At 44.8% G+C, this 22,258-nt stretch overlaps 1 protein-coding gene across 1 annotated transcript; it reads right to left on the bottom strand.

Annotated features, from left to right (window-relative positions):
• Positions 1-581: 581 nt before the first annotated feature.
• Positions 582-20,146, bottom strand: RFESD (Rieske Fe-S domain containing). The gene is made up of 3 exons (XM_082243575.1): positions 19,923-20,146; positions 14,272-14,306; positions 582-1,004 (listed from the first exon to the last, which is right to left on the bottom strand). Exons 1-3 carry the CDS (start codon positions 20,098-20,100, stop codon positions 729-731), a joined length of 489 nt encoding a protein of 162 aa, XP_082099701.1. The 5' UTR covers positions 20,101-20,146; the 3' UTR covers positions 582-728.
• Positions 20,147-22,258: the final 2,112 nt, after the last annotated feature.

Below are 22,258 nucleotides of genomic sequence, written 5' to 3'. Positions count from 1 at the left end.
CCTGCGCAGTGAACCACTCTGATCCATCCCAGAAGCAGCCACTACACATAAGAGCTAGTACACTAGTTGCTAAAATAGAAAAATAAAAATAAGTCCATGCCAAAAATATATTTAATACTTACCTCTTCCTCTGCCCAAACTGCTGAGAAGCCACTGTTTATAGAATCTCCTGGGGGTGTCAGATTCCTAGCCCCCCATCACATGTTGCTGTTCTTCCCACCAACCCCTACAATACTACTGGACACAGAAGTGATGTAGGGGTAGCAGGAGAAACCACAACCTGCGGTGGAAGAGGACCAGGAATTTGACACTCCCAGAAACGTTGCCTTTGTAAGATACTTTGAGAAGCAATTTTTCTCAATTGCAGAGGCATCAGCGGCACAAGCATCAGGATTGGTAAATATTAAATATCTTATGCATATTTTTGTTGGGTCAGTGACTCAAAGTATTGAAGATGAAGATCAACATGACAGTCAGAAGACAACTTTAATTTATAGGCCAGGAGAGTAAGACTAGAAACTGGACAAAGCATAGAAGACCAGCACACATCAGGATAAAATAACAAACCTGGAGTAAAATTGTATTATATTTTTAATATATTTAGAAGAATGCATGTGAATATCTGAATATCCGCACACATACTGGATTAGAACCTCTGAATATAAAGGATCACAAAATTAAATAGAACACATACAAGAAAAATGACAATGGCAGTTGTAAATACAAGCTTATGTTACTGGATCTGGGCAAGCCTGGTCATTAAACTTCTCTTCTGCATAGCTATCAGAGTCACACCACATAGTGCTAGTGTCTGATAGAGTAACATAGATACTACCATTTTTAACAGTCACTTTGTGAGTCCGCTGCTTCACTCCTTTAGAGAACCATTTTTTGGTTCTTTTGGGCTCACGGGGGTCAACTCCTTGATAAAGGCCTTCACCGCTTTCCAAAACTATTTTAAATTTGTGCCAAGGACAAATAACACAAGCCCGTCCATCGATATCCTGGAAACAAACAGAGACAGGGTGTCAATCTTTAGAAAATATTTTCATTGATTAAAGCCCAAATAGGAGTCACAGAAATAGATCAGGAGTCAAACAGACAGCCCCCATTTTAGGGTAGTATTTCCAAATTCCTTTTACAGTGTTCTGCAAGGAGTCTAAATATGAGTGTGCAGTGCAATTAGAACAATGACCATGTATACTCAGTAATCAGCACTCAGTACCAGACCTATTCAGGCATGCCTCTCTCTTCCCCTGCAATACTACTCAATGTGAGGACACTTGTGCTGGGGGGGGGGGGGGGGGTGGCTGCTACTCAGCTCTGCCAGCAAAGAGCACTGCAGTGTAAAGCATATTACGCACAGGACGAATGCCAATGTTTAATTAAAACCAGCCGACATTCAGCCTGTGTGTATGGCAGCTGATCCGATAGAAGCCGGCCGTTCAGCTGATCCTGATCACAGCACTCTTAGCAATGTCTGAGAGCTCTGACCGGAGTTTTCTGGTGGGGGGGGGGACCACACAATAGCTGTCAGAACACCATTGTTTAGCTGTACTAACATTGGATTGTTCATTGACATCGAATCAGATCTGAGCTGTCAAGTTTTTTCGTTAAAAAAAAAAAAAAAAAATAGTGTGTACTAGGCTTAAAGTGTTTCTAAACCCACAACAGTAAAATCCATCTGTATATGTAGTAGAGCATGCTTGTTAAACTTACTGTAGAATGTAAGGGGTTAATCCTCTGCGAAGGCTGTTTGATCCTGTATGCACAGATTCTCCTCTCCTTCCACGGACTCCAGAACAGGTCCGGATAGAACAGAGCCTTTCGAGTCAGGCTGCACATGCTCAGTTTGGTGTGTGTTGCTAGAGAGTTTTTTTTTTTTCTTGGGAGAGTGCATGTGATCAGCACAGGGCCAATCAGCACTGTCCAAACAGAGGGTCAGGGTCATCCTGATAGGACAGCTCACAGCTCAGTGCAGTATGAAAATGTCCCCTACAAGCTTTACCAGGAACTGATAGAATTCACAATGAGAAAAGGTATTTAGCAGTTTATATTTACTAAAATATTTGCATTTCCATGTTCTGTGTACTGTGGGAGACCAGATATAGTGAATGCAGGGTCCTGGGTTTAGTAACACTTTAAGTAAAGGAAGAAGCATTTTCCATTGGACAAAAAATAAAATATTTTAAATAGTGTTGAGCGAACACGGACTGTATTATTCGTGTTCGTACCGAATAATTGGATTTTTGTTACCCGAATGTTCGGGTAAAAATCCGTGTTCGGGTCATTTTATTTCCGGGTTTGTATGTATTGGCGCGCTTATAATGGCGGGCTTTCAACAGCCAATCAACAAGCGTTTAACTGGTGTGCCTTAAGCCATCCCAGCCATGCCTACAAATGTATTAGTAGCTGTGATTGGCCATCTGAAGCATGTGACCAAGTCTTTATAAGTTTGAGACCGAGCGCCGCTGCGTCATTATGCTGTAGTACAGGGACAGAGCACACATCATATGTGCTGGCTGCTGATTAGGGACAGACAGGCAAAAATCATATTGTGTCCGAAAAGAATTGAGGGACAGGTCGGAGTGCTGCAGGCAGGGCGAGATATTGGCATTTTAGGGAGAGGCTGGAGATATTTAGGGTCAGTGTTCTACAATCGATTTTGCTGTGTGGGGGGGGGGGGGTTTGCAGTGCCGGCAGTGACCGATCTTATCAATCCTTTTAGGGAGAGGCTGGAGATATTTAGGGTCAGTGTTCTACAATCGATTTTGCTGTGTGGGGGGGGTTTGCAGTGCCGGCAGTGACCGATCTTATCGATCCTTTTAGGGAGAGTCTGGAGATAGGCAGGTGTCAGTGGTCCACATCGATTTTGCTGTGTGTGGGGTGGTGTGAACACAATCTTTTTGCCCACTGAGGAGGAGGGAGAAAAAAGTCTTTTTTATCAGTCAGTTGTGTGCAGCGTTTTTCCTTCAGTGCTGCTGTGCTGACTGTGATAATACACTGCTGTGTTCACATGTGCTATTATTGAGTGATTTCAAAAGTTATACACTTTTTTCTATTCCACTATTCAATATACACCCTTGGGTTAAAAAAATTAAATTGTAGCATAGTCTGTACTAATCTAGTTAAAAATTACAAACTTAAAAGGGGAATTTTCTTTTTTTTTTCCCTCCATAGCCTGCAGCAGAGCTGACTGATATAAGACACTGCTGTTCACATGTGCTATTGATAAATCACCAATTTTATATCATATTTTCTATTCCGCTATTCAATCTACACCTTTGGGTAAAAACAATTAAATTGCGGGATAGTCTGTATCGGTACGTGTGAGATACACCTTTCCAATTTTTGGGGCGCATCTCATACTGCCGAGGATTTGAGGGTGCTTCAGTGTGCCTCCTGCCTGTTCCGAACTCCTCCTACTCCTCATCCTGCCTTTGGGGGTACAAAAAATAGTAATTTGGGCCTAGTCTGGGTCTCTACGTGTGAGATACATACACCTTTTGATATCATATTTTCTATTCCGCTATTCAATCTACACCTTTGGGTAAAAACAATTAAATTGCGGGATAGTCTGTATCGGTACGTGTGAGATACACCTTTCCAATTTTTGGGGCGCATCTCATACTGCCGAGGATTTGAGGGTGCTTCAGTGTGCCTCCTGCCTGTTCCGAACTCCTCCTACTCCTCATCCTGCCTTTGGGGGTACAAAAAATAGTAATTTGGGCCTAGTCTGGGTCTCTACGTGTGAGATACATACACCTTTTGATATTATATTTTCTATTCCGCTATTCAATCTACACCTTTGGGTAAAAACAATTAAATTGCGGGATAGTCTGTATCGGTACGTGTGAGATACACCTTTCCAATTTTTGGGGCGCATCTCATACTGCCGAGGATTTGAGGGTGCTTCAGTGTGCCTCCTGCCTGTACTGAACTCCTCCTACTCCTCATCCTGCCTTTGGGGGTACAAAAAAATAGTAATTTGGGCCTAGTCTGGGTCTCTACGTGTGAGATACATACACCTTTTGATATCATTTTTTCTATTCTGCTATTCAATCTACACCTTTGGGTAAAAACAATTAAATTGCGGGATAGTCTGTGTCGGTACGTGTGAGATACACCTTTCCAATTTTTGGGGCGCATCTCATACTGCCGAGGATTTGAGGGTGCTTCAGTGTGCCTCCTGCCTGTTCCAAACTCCTCCTACTCCTCATCCTGCCTTTGGGGGTACAAAAAATAGTAATTTGGGCCTAGTCTCGGTCTCTACGTGTGAGATACATACACCTTTCGATATCATATTTTCTATTAAGCTATTCAATCTACACCTTTGGGTAAAAACAATTAAATTGCGGTATAGTCTGTGTCGGTACGTGTGAGATACACCTTTCCAATTTTTGGGGCGCATCTCATACCACCGAGGATTGCAGGGTGCTTCAGTGTGCCTCCTGCCTGTTTCGAACTCCTCCTACTCCACATCCTGCCTTTGGGGGTACAAAAAATAGTAATCGGGGCCTAGTCTGGGTTTGTACGTGTGAGATACACCACCGTTTTGTAAAATTTTCCTATTCCGCTATTCAATATACACCCTGTTTGAGTGTAAAAAATTAAATTACGGCATAGTCTGTATCAGTACATGTGAGATACACCTTTTTAAATTTGTTTGGCGCATCTCCTTCCACCGCCGAGGATTGCAGGGCGCTTCAGTTTGCCTCCTGTTCCCAACTCCTCCTACTCCTCTTCCTCATCCTGCCTTTAGGGTACAAAAAATTGTAATCGGGGCCTAGTCTGTGTTTGTACGTGTGAGATACACTGTATTATAAAATTTTTCCTATTCCGCTATTCAATATACACCCTTTTGGAGTGTAAAAAATTAAATTACGGCATAGTCTGTATCGGTACGTGTGAGATACACCTTTTAAATTTGTTTGGCGCATCTCCTTCCACCGCCAAGGATTGCAGGGCGCTTCAGTTTGCCTCCTGTTCCGAACTCCTCCTACTCCTCTTCCTCATCCTCCCTTTAGGGTACAAAAAATTTTAATCAGGGCCTAGTCTGTGTTTGTACGTGTGAGATACACCGTTTTTTATCCTTTTTCCTATTCCGCTATTCAATATACACCCTTTTGGGGTAAAAAAAAAAATAAATTGTGGCATAGTTTGCATATTTGACTGTGAGATACACCCGTGCGATACTGTTGTTGTTTTGTTCCGCTATTCAACAAACACCTTTCTAGGGCAAGATCATAAATTACAGAAATATGAGGAGACCGTCAAATAGGGGCCGTGGCCTGGGTCGTGGTGCTGCTGGTATAGCTCCTGTTGCAAGGAGAGGATGTGGTCGATCTGTGCCAGCTACACGCACAAGTGAAACACCTTCCTCAAGTGTGAGTAGGCGACAGAACCTGCAGCAGTATTTGGTAGGGCATCATACGCCTCTAGAAGTGATGAGGCCAGAACAAGTAGAGGCGATAGTAGATTGGGTTGCTGACAGTGCCTCCGGTTCCTTCACATTGTCTCCCACCCAGTCTACTGCAGAAAGGTCAGAGTTGGCACCTGCAGCCAATGTCCAACCGTCTTTCACCTCACCCCCTTGCAAATCAGGCAAGCAGTCTGAGCCCCAAGTCATGCAGCAGTCTCTTCTTCTTTTTGAGGACTCTGTCAGCAGGGTTTCCCAGGGCCATCCACCTAGCCCTGCCCCAGAAGTGGAAGAGATTGAGTGCAGCGATGCCCAACCACTTATTTCTCAAGATGAGTACATGGAAGGACCATCGCAGCACGTCTCCGATGATGACGAAACGCAGGTGCCAACTGCTGCGGCATTCAGAATTGTGGAGACCGACAAGGAGGGCAGGGGTGAAGACTGGGTGGAAGATGATGTGGAGGACGATGAGGTCCTCGACCCCACATGGAATGAAGGTCATGCAGGTGACCTGAGTAGTTTGGAGGAAGAGGCGGTGGTCGCACAGAGCCACCAGCACAGCAGAAGAGGGAGCAGGGTGCAGAAGCGGAGCGGCCGTGCCCTAGACACTACACCTGCTACTGCCCAACGCAGCAAGGGAACGAGTGCACCAAAGCCAGCTCAAAGGAGTTCTCTAGTGTGGAAGTTCTTCAGAAAATGTGCTGATGACAGGACACGAGTGGTTTGCACCCTGTGCAATCAGAGCCTGAAGCGAGGCATAAACCTTCTCAACCTGAGCACAACCTGCATGATCAGGCATCTAAGTGCAAAGCACGAGCTGCAGTGGAGTAGACACCTTCAAAACCAAGAAACGTCTCTGGCTCCTCCTGCTTCCTCTTCTGCTGCAGTCTCGGCCTCTCCATCCACATCTGTAGTGATACCGGCACCTGCCACCCCGCAAACAGACGATCTGTCAGCAACACCACCACCTGGGTCACCAACCATCTCCACAATGTCCCGTGGAAGCGTTCAGCTTTCCATCTCCCAAACACTTGAGAGGAAGAGGAAGTACCCCCCTACCCACCCGTGATCCCTTGCCCTGAATGCCAGCATTTCAAAATTATTGGCCTTTGAAATGCTGTCATTCCGTCTGGTGGAGACGCACAGTTTTAAAAACCTTATGTCGGTGGCTGTCCCACAGTACGTCGTGCCCAGCCGCCACTACTTTTCCAGGCAAGCCATCCCTTCCCTGCACAACCAAGTGGGGGAAAAAATCAGGTGTGCACTGCGCAACGCCATCTGTGGCAAGGTCCACCTAACTACCGATACGTGGACCAGTAAGCACGGTCAGGGGCGTTATATCTCCCTAACGGCACACTGGGTAAATGCAGTGACGGATGGGCCTGAGGCGGATAGCAATTTGGAACATGTCCTTCCACCACCGAGGATTGCAGGGCGGTTCAGTTTGCCTCTTGTTCCTAACTCCTCCTACTCCGCTTCCTCATCCTCTACCGCCTCCTCATCCGGTCAGCGTAACACCTTCACCACCAACTTCAGCATGGCCAGGGGTAAACAACAGCAGGCAGTTTTAAAACTTGCCTGTTTGGGGGAAAAACCACACACCGCGCAGGAGTTGTGGAGGAGCATGGAACAGCAGACAAATGAGTGGTTGCTGCCAGCGAGCCTCAAGCCCGGCCTGGTGGTGTGCGATAACGGGCGAAATCTCATAGCAGCTCTGGGCCTAGTCGGTTTGACGCACATCCCTTGCCTGGCGCATGTGCTGAATTTGGTGGTGCAGAGGTTCCTTAAAAATTACCCCGATATGTCAGAGCTGCTGCAGAAAGTGCGGGCCGTCTGTGCGCACTTTCGGCGTTCTCACCCTGCTGCTGCTCGCCTGTCAGCGCTGCAGCGTAACTTCGGCCTTCCCGCTCACCGCCTCATATGTGACGTGCCCACAAGGTGGAACTCCACCTTGCACATGCTGGAAAGACTTTGCGAGCAGCAGCAGGCCATAGTGGAGTTTCAGCTGCAGCACGCACGCGTGAGTCGCTCTGCGGAACAGCACCACTTCACCACCAATAACTGGGCCTCCATGCGAGACCTGTGTGCCTTGTTGCGCTGTTTTGAGTACTCCACCAACATGGCCAGTGCCGATGACGCCGTTGTCAGCTTAACTATCCCACTTCTATGCCCCCTTCAAAAAACAATTTGGGCGATGATGGAAGAGGATGTGGCACAGGATGAGGAGGAGGAGGAGGATGAAGAGGTAACATTTCCAAGGCTTTCAGGGCAGTCATTCGCAAGGGGCTCCGAGGGTGGGTTCCTGCACACACAAACGCCAGGGACACAATTGTCCAGCAGGGGCATAGTTCTGGAGGATGAGGAGGAGGAGATGGAGGAGGAGATGGAACCATGTTCACAGCAGGGTGGCACCCAGGCCAGCTCATGGCCATCACTGGTGCGTGGCTGGGGGGATACAGAGGACACAGACGATACACCTCCCACAGAGGACAGCCTTTCGTTGCCTCTGGGCAGCCTGGCACACATGAGCGATTACATGCTGCAGTGTCTCCACAACGACCGACGAGTTGCCCACATTCTAACTTGTGCTGATTACTGGGTGGCCACGCTGCTGGATCCCCATTACAAGGACAACGTACCGTCCTTAATTCACTCACTGGAGCACGATCGCAAGATGCGCGAGTACAAGTGCACGCTGGTAGACGCGATGCTGCTGGCATTCCCACCTGACAGCGGGGCCACAGTGGAAGCACAAGGCAGAGGAGGAGGAGGAGGAAGAGGTCGCCAACGCAACCAGGGCACCGCCAGCACCTCAGAAGGCAGGGTTAGCATGGCCGAAATGTGGAAAAGCTTTGTCAGCACGCCACAACAAACAGCAGCACCAGCAGCTCATATGGAACGTCTTAGCAGGAGGCAGCACACACCTACTTGTAGTGAATGACGGGTCAGCCCCCTTCAACTTCTGGGTCTCCAAATTGGGAACATGGCCCGAGCTTGCCCTTTACGCCTTGGAGGTGCTGGCGTGCCCTGCAGCCAGTGTATTATCTGAACGTGTATTTAGCACGGCTGGGGGCGTTATCACAGACAAGCGCAGCCGCCTGTCCAGAGACAATGTGGACAAGCTCACGTTCATTAAAATGAACCAGGCATGGATCCCACGGGACTTTTCCGTACCTTGTGCAGAATAGAGATGGATACCGACCTTACCCAGCCATTGTTCTATTTTTGCTCTTTCTCACTCTTTTGGGGTGTACCCTCATTTAAAATGACTGAAAAAAAGCAGTGTTGGCTACCTCTTCCTCCTCCACCGCCGCTTCCACCTACACCGCCCATAGGTGTGCGCAGCCTATTGCATTAGGGTGTGCACCCCAAAGTTTAAATACACATGCATGTGTTTGCCTACATGTACATGGCCCCGATACATTACTCTCCCTGCTGGCAAAGTGAAATAGAAGTGTGTGGCATTTCTCTTATGGCAGAGCAGGTCTGAGGGAGATCTTTCCCATCTCCTCACTGGCAAACAGAGCGATAATGCTATGTGCCCTGGGGGTTAGGGTGTGCCCAGGCACACCCGGCACACACTGTGCGCACGCCTATATCCACCACCACCTCAACCTCCCTCCTACTCCATATGGGCCTCGTCCTTCACAAATGAAGAACATTGTTTTTATTTTTCTGTTTTTTTTTTGTTTGTTTTAAGTTATTTCCCTATCCACATTTGTTTGCAGAGCACTTGCCATGCTCTTAACTACGTTTTGCTGCCATTTGCAGCACTCTAGCCCCTTCCATTGGTGTTTTAGAGCCATTTTAGTGCCTGAAAGTTCGGGTCCCCATTGACTTCAATGGGGTTCGGTGTCCGGGTAAAGTTCGGAAAAAGTCCGGGACACGGACCCGGACTTTTTTTTCAAGTTCGGCCGAACCCGCCGAACACGGACATCCAGGTGTCCGCTCAACTCTAATTTTAAGTCATTCCTAAGCAAAAACAGAGTTTTGCTGTTACTGAAATAATTCAGAAATGAAAGGCACACTTTAAAATTACTAATTTAGATACAGCTTCCTTTATTCATTGGAAACAACAGGATTTAAGTGGAAGGTAACCCAAAGTAAAGGACAACTCTACCTTTAACTGTTATCATTAAAATGCGTTTCTGCATTGGAAGATTTCATTTCAGCGCCTTTCTCAGAGGTAAAATAAAAGATTCTTCCTCACTTTCTGTGTCGACAGTGATCACCAGGACAGAAAGTAAACAAGAATGTCCCTAATGGGGTCAGAGACAGCAATAAAATCTGAACAGGGTTTTAACTCTTCTGCATTCAATCCATAGCAAAAAAAAATAATAAAAACTGGCTGAGGTCTAATGCCTAGTGCACATCACTAGTTTTTTTTTTTTCATTCAATTCAGCGGGTTGAACGAAAAAAAACCTGACAGCTCCAGTTGGAGCCGCTGTACAAACAATAAGATGTTAGTACAGCAATCTACCCTGCTGTTCTATTATGTTCTGACAGGGGGACGCCCCCCAACCCCGCCAGAACACTCCAGCCAGCATTCTCAGCCATTTTCCAGGCCGGCTACCATTCACTCATCTTGGCCGGTTTTTATTGAACCAGCCAATGTCGTCTGACATTTGGCCCGTGTGTACTAGGCTTTACTGATACTTAAGTTTTGTAGAGTTTAGAATACATTGCTCGTAAGCATTATTGGAGATGTTATCTGAAACTGATGACCTTGCATTTCTTTAGATTCCAGTGTATAGCCATTCCTCCAGAGCAGGGTTTCTCCACCATGGCTCCATGGAACCCAGAGGTTCCTCCAGAGGTTGCTAGGGGCAATCGAGCAATGAGCAATTTCTGCCTCTCTGGTGAGTTCCCACTGAAATCATTGATATTTTTAGCTATCTGTAAGGGGGTATTTCCTCCCAATGACCACGAGTATCAGGAACATTCTTCTTACTGACCATCACACTAACATATCATGAGTTGTAGATATAGTATTATATTTTAGCAGGGGTTCCCTGAGGGTTTCTCTGTGTTGAAAAGGTTGAGAAAGACTCCAGAGTGTTTTACATAAATGTTCTGCTACATTCTCTAAACACAGATACTTTGTTCTAAAAGGGTGCCCTGTCTTTATGTGGAAAATAATAATTGTTCCTCTTTTTCAATGTTAAAGCTGGCTCTTACAGGAATTCACCAAAGTGGTGATAGTGAATATATCGTAAAGTTTAATACAAAGTAACCTAAGACAAATCTTACTCCGATTCTATTCAAATCTGCCATGCAGAAAATGTCATGCTGTTCTATTATTGCCCCCATGTATGTATTTGGCAGGGTAAGGTCATTCCATGTATGCTGTTACTGATAATACACAAGATATCAACATCTATGGAGCCTGCACAGGGAGATAAAATGGTGTGTTCTTCCTGCTAAGTTCTCTATCAGAACACCACCCTTAACACATTGCATTTCCTAAGTGACGTAAAATCACAAGATATCTCACAAATGTTTGAGGTTATGCAATCACTCCTTAAATGCGTCCAATTTCTCGCCCAGAGGTGAGTCAATGTATTAGGATCATCATAGACATAACATGAAAGTGATACATAAACTTTGTTTGTCCCATCTCTGACCTACAACCTATGAATGGCTACAATTTGCTGTTTTCTTGGTCATTGGGCTTTGTACTAGATCAGAGATCCTCAAACTACGGCCCTCTAGCTGTTGTGGAAGTACACATCCCATGAGGCATTGTAAAACTCTGACATTCACAGACATGACTAGGCATGATGGGAATTGTAGTTCCTGAACAAGTGGAGGGCCATGGTTTAAGACCCCTGTACTAGATGATTAAGTAAAGCTTAATTTTTATTTATTTTTTTAAATCTTACATTGGTCCAGCCAGGCTACATCCAATTCTTCGTATATCATATTCAAAGGGCTGCGGATATAGAAACTAAGTTTGTTAAAACAGTTCTGAATGCCCAAGGAGAGGGCAAAAATTTGACCACTGTCACAGTGGTCACATTAATGGAGGTCGGTCCCGCTGGCTAGTGATCTTTAGTCCAGATGTAGACCTGTCTTTGTGCTGGGAGCATGCACCGAGCGTGCTCTCAGCACATAAACATCTGCCTCCCAGTGATGCATATGTGCGATGAGTGTGCGATAAAGCCCACCCTTCTACCACTGCACATATGTGTTGGGCAGCAAAAAAATCTGACTGGGGTTTTAACTCTTCTGCATTCAATCCATAGCAAAAATAAAAAAAAAATAAAAAAAAATTGGTCTAACCCCAGCGGGTTGAATAAAAAAAAAAAAAAAAACTGACAGCTCCAGTTGGAGCTGCTAAATAGTTACATAGTTAGTGAGGTTGAAAAAAGACATCAGTCCATCCAGTTCAACCTATGATGTGTGTGTGTGTTTGCTGTTAACCATACATTGCATACCCCTGTATGTTGTGGTCTTTAAGGTGCCCATCTAATAGTTTTTTGAAACTATCGATGCTCCCTGCTGATACGACGGTTTGCGGAAGAGAATTCCACATCCTTACTGCTCTTACAGTGAAGAACCCCCTGGGTATTTTAAGGTTAAACCGCCTTTCCTCTAGTTTTAGTGAGTGGCCACGTGTCTTATTGTATTCCCTTTCTCTGAATAGGTTTTTCCATATGCTAGGGTTGCCAGTACAATTAAATGTACATTGATATCATATCCCCCCTCAATCGTCTCTTCTCCAGAGAGAATTAGTTCAGTGCTTGTAGTCTTTCCTCATAGCTGATGTCCTCCATTCCCCTAATTATTTTGTTGCCCTTCTCTGGACTTTCTCCAGTTCCAGCACATCCTTCCTGAGGACCGGTGCCCAGAACTGGACAGCATACTCCAGATGTGGCCGGACCAGAGTCTTGTAGAGTGGGAGAATAATCTCTTTATTTCTGGAGTGAATCCCCTTTTTTATACATCCCAGTATTCTGTTGGCTTTGCTTGCAGCAGCTTGGCATTGCATGCCACTGCCAAGTCTGTTGTCTACCAGTATCCCAGGTCCTTTTCCATCCTAGACTCACCCAGAGGTTCCCCCCCTAGTGAGTAGCTGTACTAACAATACGCGGTCGAGTTGTCAAGAGACAGCCAAGAAACCTTAAGGATTTAGAGAAGATCTGCAAAGAAGAGTGGACCAAAATCTCTCCTGAGATGTGTGCAAACCTGCTAACCAACTACAAGAAACGTCTTACCCTTGTGCTTGCCAACAAGGGTTTCTCCACCAAACATTAAGTCACACTTTGCTTGGGGATCAAATCCTTAATATACTCACTGAACTGCAACTTAATTTATAGCATTTCTTTTATGTGTTTTTTTTTCTAGATTTTGGTTGATATCATTTAAAATACACCTATGATTAATATTATAGACCCTTCATTTCTTTGTAAATGGGCAAACTTACAAAATCTGCAGGGGATCAAATTATTATTTTCCCCACTGTAATTATTTAAAGCCCAGCTCTTTTTTTCATCAGTTCTGGACATTCTTCTGTGAAGTTTCTACTGCTCTCAGTGACTCGTTGCGAAGATTTCACCCCATTTTCTGTCTCTGTGACAATAGCACAGGAGTTAAATGGGAGTGGTTGTCACTGTGACAGAAAGACGACAAAGTTATAATAACCTGACATAGGATCTAACCCTTCCCCATTTGGCTTATTTACAATTTTATTGCAGTCTATTTTGCAAGTGGAGAGATTTACCATGTCTTTTGGAAGTGAGGGCAAAATCTTCCCAGTGGGGACACAGACTGCAATAAAACAGAGATTCTAATCCTTATGTTCTCTATTCAAATAAGAAAAAAATGAATACAAATAAAAAAGAATAAAATAAAAATCTTTTGGCTAGAGTTGGGCTTAAAAAAGTGTTTAAGTGGTTGTAAAGGCTCAAGGTTTTATACCTCCTGTGCAACAGTCCCCCCGAATACTTTCCTTAGCCCGATCGTCCTCCAGCGCTGTGCACAAGAGCCTCGGCTCTCTGGGGTTCTTCCTTTAAGGAGCCTGCTTGGGTGACCCCTTTGTAGGCTGCTTGTTCTATGGACACTCGGCAGGAGGGAGGGGCCAAGTGCGTAGGCAAAGGACCCAGAAAGAGGAGGATCAAGGCTGCTCTGTGCAAAACCACTGCACAGAACAGGTAGGTATAACATGTTTGTTATTTTAAATAAAAAAGGCTTTACCATCATACATATACTGCGGCAGGACGGGTCTGGTGACTTTAGTGGCAGGGCGGAATGACAGCTCCTTCTCAGCGTTATAAAGTATAGCGCAAAAAAGAGCCGGCAATATGGCTGGAAACAAAGATGGCTATCTTTGTGTAAAGCTTAAAGAGATTGCATAGGCAGAAGGTTTTTTTTTTTGTTACTGCATTCTATTTAGTAAGATAAAAAAAACCTTCTGTTTGCAGCAGCCCCCCCCCCCCCAATACTTACCTGAGCCCTTCTCTATCAAGCGATCTTGCAGGAGTGTCTCAGCTGCCCTGGACTCCCCTCTTCATTGGCTGAGACAGCAGCGCAGTGCGATTGGATCCCACTGCTGTTAATCAAAGGCAGTCAACCAATCAGGAAAGAGTGGGGTTGGGGCTGGGTGGCAGCTCCATGTCTGAATGGACACAGGGATCTGTGACTCGACCTGGGTGCCCCCATAGCAAGCTGCTTGCTGTGGGGGCACTCAAAAAAAGGGAGGGGCCAGTAGAAAAGAAGAGGGAGCCGAGAAGAGGAGGATCTGGGCCACTCAAAACCAACTGCACAGAGCAGGTAAGTATAACATGTTTGTTATTTAAAAAAAAAAAAATACATGAGACTTTACAATCAGTTTAAGGAAAGAGCATACCTCAATCTCTCCAAGATGTAATGGCCCTCCTGAATCTGCAAAACACAAAACATGTTAAGTCATACTTCATCTTCAATGAGAGTGAGTTTGTGTATATATATATATATATATATATATATATATTGTGACAGGAAGTCAGGTAAATCTGTGGATGTAGTCACAGACAGGAGATACATTTCCACCTGGTTTAGAAAATTCACCAATTACTATAGGGTGTCGGCTGCAAAGCTAGCTAGAAGGGCTTAAGGAAGTTGAAAGGCCTTCAGCTGTTCAGAATGAGGAAGTTAAGGCCTCTATAATTTGTCCAAAGGAAGTCGATTGATTGCTGCCTCCTGACGCCATGTGGGCTGGAGAGAGGAGGACAGTCAGATGTGTGCCTCCCGACGCTGTGAGAGCCTGGGAGAAGGATTGCTGCCTCCTGACGCCGTGTGGGTAGCGGAGGACAATCAGATGGGTGCCCCCTGAAGCTGTGTGAGCATAGGAGGGGATGACCTCCTGGAGCGATGTGCCCTGAGGAGGGTAAAAAGTGTGAAGACTACTCAAGGTGAGGTCTTGGATCGTTTCTCTGTGAAAAGAAACCAATGGACATTTCCTGTGTGAAGGGGAAATTAATCAAGATTGAAGACTACTCAAGGTGAGGTCTGGGACTATTTCTATGTGAAAAGAAATAAATGAACTGTTTGCTATGTGAAGAGACAAACAAAGGAATGTCCTCTATGTGAAGAGAAAAGGGACATGTTCAATGGACATTCGTTGTGTGAAAAGAAAATAAAGAGACTATTGATAGTCTGCTGTATGATCAGCCAAATCTGCCCAACAGTAGGTTGGAGACAGACTTCCGTAGGTAGGTTCCTGTATGTGAGAAGGTAGCCGCCCACAGTGGCAAGGATTTATTTTGTGTTTTATTTTATTTCAATGTTTTGACGCTTGCACTTGTGTGAAGTAAATTGCAAGAATAAACCAAACTGTTGTTTGCAACCACTTCTCGGCTAGCTCCCTGTGTAAACGCACCCCTGCAAGGGGTCATCCATACCCGCCACCGAGCTAGTCCCCCCACAATATATATATATATATATATATAAACACACACATACAGTACACATACAGTATATATATATATATATATATATATATATATATACACACAGAATCTCACAAAAGTGAGTACACTGGAGATGCTAATTTCATTTTCCATCAGGACTTGGCACCTGCCCACACTGCCAAATGTACCAATACCTGGTTTAATGATCATGGTATCACTGTTCTTGATTAGCCAGCAAACTCGCCTGACCTAAACCCCTTAGAGAATCTGTGGGATATTGTCAAGAGGAAGATGAGAGACACCTGACCAGACAATGCAGACGAGTTGAAAGCCGCTATTAAAGCAATCTGGGCTTCCATAACACCTCAGCAGTGCCACAGATGATCGCCTCCATGCCACGCCACATTGATGCAGTAATTTATGAAAAGGAGAACTGACCAAGTATTGAGTGCATACTATACTGTACATGGACATACATTTAGTAAGCCAACATTTCTGCATTAAAATTCCTTTTTTTATTGGTCTTATGTAATATTCAAATTTTCTGAGATACTGAATTTTGTGTTTTCGCTAGCTGTAAGCCATAATCATCCAAATTAAAAGAAAACAAATGCTTGAAATATTTCACTCTGTGTGTAACACATCTATATAAAATATATTTGTTTCACTTTTTGAATTGAATAACTGAAATAACTTTTTTAAGATATTCTAATTTTTTGAGATGCACCTGTATATGTACAGTATCTCACAAAAGTAAGTACACTCCTCACATTTTTGTAAATATTTTATTCTTTCTTTTCATGTGACAACACTGAAGAAATGACACTTTGCTACAATGTAAAGTAGTGAGTGAACAGCTTGTATAACAGTGTAAATTTGCTGTCCCCACAAAATAACTCAACACTCAGCCATTATTATCTAAACCACCTGCAACAAAAGTAAGTTCTCCCCCTAATTGAAAATGTCCAAATTGGGCCCAATTATCCATTTTCCCTCCCCAGTGTCATGTGACTCGTTAGTGTTACAAGGTCTCAGGTGTGAATTGGAAGCAGGTGTGTTAAATTTGGTGTTATCGCTCTCACTCTCTCTACTGGTTACTGGAAGTTCAACATGGCACCTCACGGCAAAGAACTCTCTGAGGATCTGAAAAAAAGAATTGTTGTTCTACAGAAAGATGGGCTAGGCTATAAGAATATTGCCAAGACCCTGAAACTGAGCTGCAGCACGGTGGCCAAGACCATACAGTGGTTTAACAGGACAGGTACCACTCAGAACAGGTCTCGCCATGGTCAATCAAAGAAGTTGAGTGCATGTGCTCAGCGTCATATCCAGAGGTTGTCTTTGGGAAATACTGTAGATGTATGAGTGCTGCCAGCATCGCTGCAGAGGTTGAAGTAGTGGGGGGTTAGCCTGTTAGTGCTCAGACCATACGCCGCACACTGCATCAAATTGGTCTGTATGGCTGTCGTCCCAGAAGGAAGCCTCTTCTAAAGATGATGCACAAGAAAGCTGCAAACAGTTTGCTGAAGACAAGCAGACTAAGGACATGGATTGCTGGAACCATGTCCTGTGGTCTGATGAGACCAAGATAAACTGATTTGGTTCAGATGGTGTCAAGCGTGTGTGGCGGTAACCAGGTGAGGAGTGCAAAGACAACTGTGTCTTGCCTACAGTCAAGCATGCTGGTGTGAGTGTCATCGTCTGGGGCTGCATGAGTGCTACTGGCACTGGGGAGCTACAGTTCATTGAGGGAACCATGATCCCCTGCCTTCGGAGACTGGGCCACAGGGCAGTATTCCAACATGATAATGACCCCAAACACACCTCTAAGATGACCACTGCCTTGCTAAAGAAGCTGAGGGTAAAGGTGATGGACTGGTCAAGGATGTCTCCAGACCGAAACCCTATTGAGCATCTGTGAGGCATCCTCAAACAAAAGGTGGAGGAGCGCAAGGTCTCTAACATCCAGCAGCTCCATGACTTCATCATGGATGCGTGGAAGAGGACTCCAGTGGCAACCTGTGAAGCTCTGGGGAACTCCATGCTCAAGAGAGTTAAGGCAGTGCTGGAAAAAAACGGTGGCCAAACAAAATTTTGACACTTTGGGCCCAGTTTGGACATTTTCACTTAGGGGTGTACTCACTTTTGTTGCCAGCGGTTTAGACGTTAATCTTTCCTAGGTACACATAATATAACTGTATTTGTAAAGTCGATCCAGGAAATATCCGATTGCCTTTTGGGGGATCAGGAGGAAATAATTTTTTCCCCTGCTGGTATGGGATTGTGTATATATATATAGGATTGTATTTGTGTGTGAGTGTGTGTGTGTGTGTATGTAAATGTGTGTGAGACAGACTAACTATGTAACTATGTAACTTTGAACTTTATTGGCATCCCAGTCTTCTTTTGTAGAGTTCAATATTGGGAAGGCTGTCCACAAGGTTTAGGAGTGTGTCTATGGGAATGTTTGATCATTCTTCAGGAAGCGCATTTGTGGGGTCAGGCATTGATGTTGGACGAGAAGGCCTGGCTTACAGTCTCTGCTCCAATTCATCCCAAAGGTGTTCTATTGGGTTAGGTCAGGACTCTGTGCAGGTCAGTCAAGTCCCCCCCCCCCCCAAACCTGCTCATCCATGTCTTTATGGACCTTACTTTGTGAACTGGTCCAAATCATTTGGTGGAGGGGGGATTTTTTCTGGGGTTGGGCTTGGCCCCTTAGTTCCAGTGAAAGGAACTCTTAAGACATGGGTGTCAAACTCCATTTCATCGTGGGCCGAATCAGCATTATGGTTGCCCTCAAAGGGCCGGTTATATCTGTAGGATTAGATGTCCAGAGCACCCCATGTCCTGGGGGGGCAAAGAGGAGCCTTTCTACAGCTGCACAGAGGAGTGCAGGATCTGGCAAAGGAGTTCTGTCCTCTCTGCTGTCGACTACAGAGACAAGGTGGGGGCAGAGACAAGGAGTGCCGCAGCTGCAGGAGAGGTGCAAGGGCCACATGAAATGGCCTGGGGGGCCACATTCGGCCCGTGGGCCTTGTGTTTGACACCTGTGTCTTAAGACATCAGCATATCAAGACATTTTGGACAATTTCATGCTCCCAACTTAGTGGGAACAGTTTGGGGATGGCCCCTTCCTGTTCCAACATGACTGCACACCAGTGCACAAAGCAAGGCCCATAAAGTTATGGATGTGCGAATTTGGGGTCATATTGTTGATAAATTGGTCAGGCAATGCACTGACACCTTTGTTGCAATGTGCTGGGTGTTCAGTGTGCCCCTGCGCCTTTAAGGAGAGGTGGGCTCCGTCCAGCTCACCTGCCCTCCATCTGTTCATCAGAATGCATGTATTTCGATGGTGGAGAGTGACTCATAAAAGTCAAAGTTAGGGACTGCAGGTAACAGGGTGCCTTGGCGGGCCTGCAGCTTACGTATGAATTTGCAAATGTGTGCAGACTAAACCCCTGTTTTTAACACATACTGTTAGACAGGTCAATTTGGTTGGTCGCAGGCTGGTCGGTAAGTTGAGCTTGGAAATTTCTTTGGTTTTATTTGACATATTTTACCCTTCCAGTGCTCCTTGCTGCTAAGGCCAGCAATAGGTGGGGACAGTGACTTTTGTTTTTGTAGTGGTGGGGTCAAGGAACTTGACTTGCGCAGAGTCCTGACCTCAACTGGATAGATAGAACACCTTTGGGATGAATTAGAGCTGACAAAAAAAATAAAAAATATGTAAAAATCAAACTTTTTTAACATTTTAGGCCAATTTGTTTTCTGCTACATATTTTTGGTAAAAAAAAAAATCGCAATAAGCCTATTTTGATTGGTTTGCGCAAAAGTTATTGCGTTTACTAACTACGGGAAAGATTTATGTCATTTTTATTGTTTTTTTTTAACTAGTAATGACGGCGATCTGCAATTTTTTTTGCGAGACTGCGACATTGCGGCGGACAGATCGGACTCTTGACTGACATTTTTGACACTTTTGGGGGTACCAGTGACATTACTACAGTAATCAGTGCTATACATATGCACTGTTACTGTAAAAATGACACTGGCAGGGAAGGGGTTAACTTTCTTGGTGATGCAGGGGTTAAGTGTGTCCCTAGGGGCATGCTTCTAACTGTGGGGGGGCGTGGCTAGTGATGTAGCCACAGAGACATACGATCCTACATAGCAGGATCATATAGTCTCTGCTGTTACACCAGGGAGAATGACAGAGGGCTGTGTTTAAATTAGCCGTCTGCCTGTCTCCCTCTCCAGCGGGAGATCGCGAGTGACCGGCGCCTCCAATGTCCGAGACATCGGAGGCGCCGGTCACTCGCGCGGGGATGTCAGGGAACGAACGGGGGCGGGAGCGCGCCTCCGGTGGTGCGCGCTCCTCCCCTAGAGGCTCGTGGGCGAGTGACGTACCGATACATCACTTTGCCCAGGAGGGGCTGACCGCCGCAGTATATGGTCGTGCGGCGGTCGGCAAGGGGTTAAAGTTCATGTGCGTGTAAAGGCTGGCGTCCCAATACATTAAACAATATAGTGTGTGTGTGTGTGTGTGTGTATACAGTTTATATATATACTGTATATTATACAGTCTTTACATGTTAAAATTGCTTACGGTAACAGCGGAGGTCTAAGGCGTTATATTTTCCTAAGTGATGAAATACTACAATTTCTCTATCATTCACTGTAGTTCTAAGTTTCTTAGATGCCTTGAAGTCTTCTACTTTTGCCACCAATACAGCACCCTCATCGATTTCCTCTGGCTCTACATTTGCTGATTGCTGCTGTCCCATTTCCTGTCGGCTGTACCAAGAAAAATGTCAGTAATATAGACATGTAAAAAAAGTGCTAAAAACAGACAACCAATAAATGTAATTTTTTATATTATGAATAACATTGACCTTACATTTAATTAATAAAAAGGCAAGATACTTTTTCACATATGTTGCAATGTCACACATGAGTCCCTGGCTGGACATTAAATTACGTATTTCAGTTTTATCAGCTGCCACCAGACAGCCTGGAGTCTTCCTTTAATTTACAACTGTCCTGGCTGTCAGCCACAAAGAATCAGAGGCTGCACTTATGTCGTATTAACCAGTTCTGGACCACCCACCGCATATATACTGCGGCAGGTCGGCCTGGCTGCGCAAAATCATGTACATGTACGTGATTTTGTGCAGGTGATGTACGGGGGGGGCGCGGGACACAGCGGATCCGACGGCGGCGATTGCCGCCGGGACCCACCGATCATTCCGCGGAATGATAGAATTGTGGCCTGCCTATGTAAACAAGGCAGACCGCTGTTATGTCAGGTAGGAAAAAAATTATCTCAGATGAAACAGATCTTGCTTTTCATCCAGGGCATCCATTTTCCCCACAGTTAGAAAGCACTCCCTAGGAGCACATTTAAACCCTTGATCGCCCCTGGTGTTAACCCCTTCCCTGCCAGTGTCATTTATACAGTAACGGTAGTGCATTTTTTTCAGCACTGATCACTGTATTGGTGTCACTGGTCCCCAAAGAGTGTCCCCCCTTGTCAGTTTTGTCCGCTGCAATGTTGCAGTCCTGCTAAAAATCGCTGATCGCCACCATTATGAGTAAAAACAATAAGAAGTCCATAATGCCTCGTACACACGCAATGATTATCGGCCGACCGATCGGTCGACTTTTGTCCAGTGTTGTTGTGTTGGGTGAAATGTGCTCTAGACTGCACACGAATTTTCTCGGCCAACAAAAACCAACTTCAGAATTTATGTCATGTGCTGGTTTACTTTCCGTGTGTTTTTTCATCTCTGAGCCAGTCTTGCTCATCAGATTTTTGTCTGCCGAAATCTGTACTGACTGACGGAAAATCGGCCGTTGTGTTGACGGCCAACAAAAATTTTATAGCCTGCACACCAGATTTTATTCGGCCGAAAAGTCACAGTCGGTTGTCGAAAGCATCATACTAACAAGCCGAAAATCGGCCTATCAGACGTTGGCCGAAAATTCACGGCCAACTATCGATGCGTGTGTACAAGGCATTAATATATCCCATAGTTTGTAGGCACTATAACTTTTGCGCAAACCAATCAATATACGCCTATTAGGATTTTTTTTACCAAAATATGTAGCAGATTACATATTGCCCTAAATTGATGAAAAAATTAGATTTTTTTTTTGGGGGGGGGGGGGGTTATGGGGTATGTTTTAAAGCACAAAGTAAAAAATATTGTTTTGTTTTTTTTTTTTCAAAATTGTCGCTCTTTTTTTGTTTATAGTGCAAAAAATCAAAACCGCAGAGGTGATCAAATACCACCAAAAGAAAGCTCTATTTGTGGGAAAAAAAGGACATTCATTTTATTTGGGTACAGCGTTACAGGACCGCGCGATTGTCAGTTAAAGCAACGCATTGCCGTTATGCAAAAAATGGCCTAGTCAGGAAGGGGGTAAAACCTTCCAGAGCTGAAGTGGTTAATAGAACCACACATGGCTGTTATATTTGCAGGTGAGATATGGGGAGCAAGCAGCAATTTGTGCAGTAGAATGGAGAAGAGAGACTTCTTTCCTAGATCCTACAAAGAGCAAGAAAAAATACCCCTAAAACTACTCTAATGCCCCGTACACACGTGCAGATTATCTGAAGACTTTTGTCTTCAGATTTACCTTTTCTATGTAGTGCAAGGGCCTGCCGGATTGCATACAAATTGAAAGTGTTTAGGTTTGACCTCATATTATATGGTTTTGGTAAGTCTGCAGACAAAAGTCTTCAGATAATCTGCACGTGTGTACGGGGCATTAGTTAAATTGGCCTTTGATGTGTTTGTAAAACTTTAGCATGAAAGTATTTAAGAGGGATACCCATGTGCAGAGATGTATAGTAACTAAGTAGAATTACTTCACTACTGTACTTAAGTACCGAAAGGCGGTATCTGTACTTTCCTGGAGTAGGATTTTATTCTCCTACTT

This window comes from Pelophylax lessonae (assembly GCF_965119305.1).
Source record: "Pelophylax lessonae genome assembly, chromosome: 1".
Classification (NCBI taxonomy): Eukaryota; Metazoa; Chordata; class Amphibia; order Anura; family Ranidae; genus Pelophylax; species Pelophylax lessonae.
The sequence above is the reverse complement of the archived record's forward strand: the minus strand, read 5'-3'. Positions and strand labels throughout refer to the sequence as shown.

What these genes read in the sequence shown, in the direction of transcription:
- RFESD (XM_082243575.1), bottom strand. Translation starts at nt 20,100, where the DNA reads ATGGGACAGCAGCAATCAGCAAATGTAGAGCCAGAGGAAATCGATGAG. An exon ending in CTTAGACCTCCGCTGTTACC is followed by an intron (nt 14,307 to 19,922) that starts GTAAGCAATTTT and finishes TGTGTTTTGCAG; the next exon opens with ATTCAGGAGGGCCATTACAT. An exon ending in TACATCTTGGAGAGATTGAG is followed by an intron (nt 1,005 to 14,271) that starts GTATGCTCTTTC and finishes GTTTGTTTCCAG; the next exon opens with GATATCGATGGACGGGCTTG.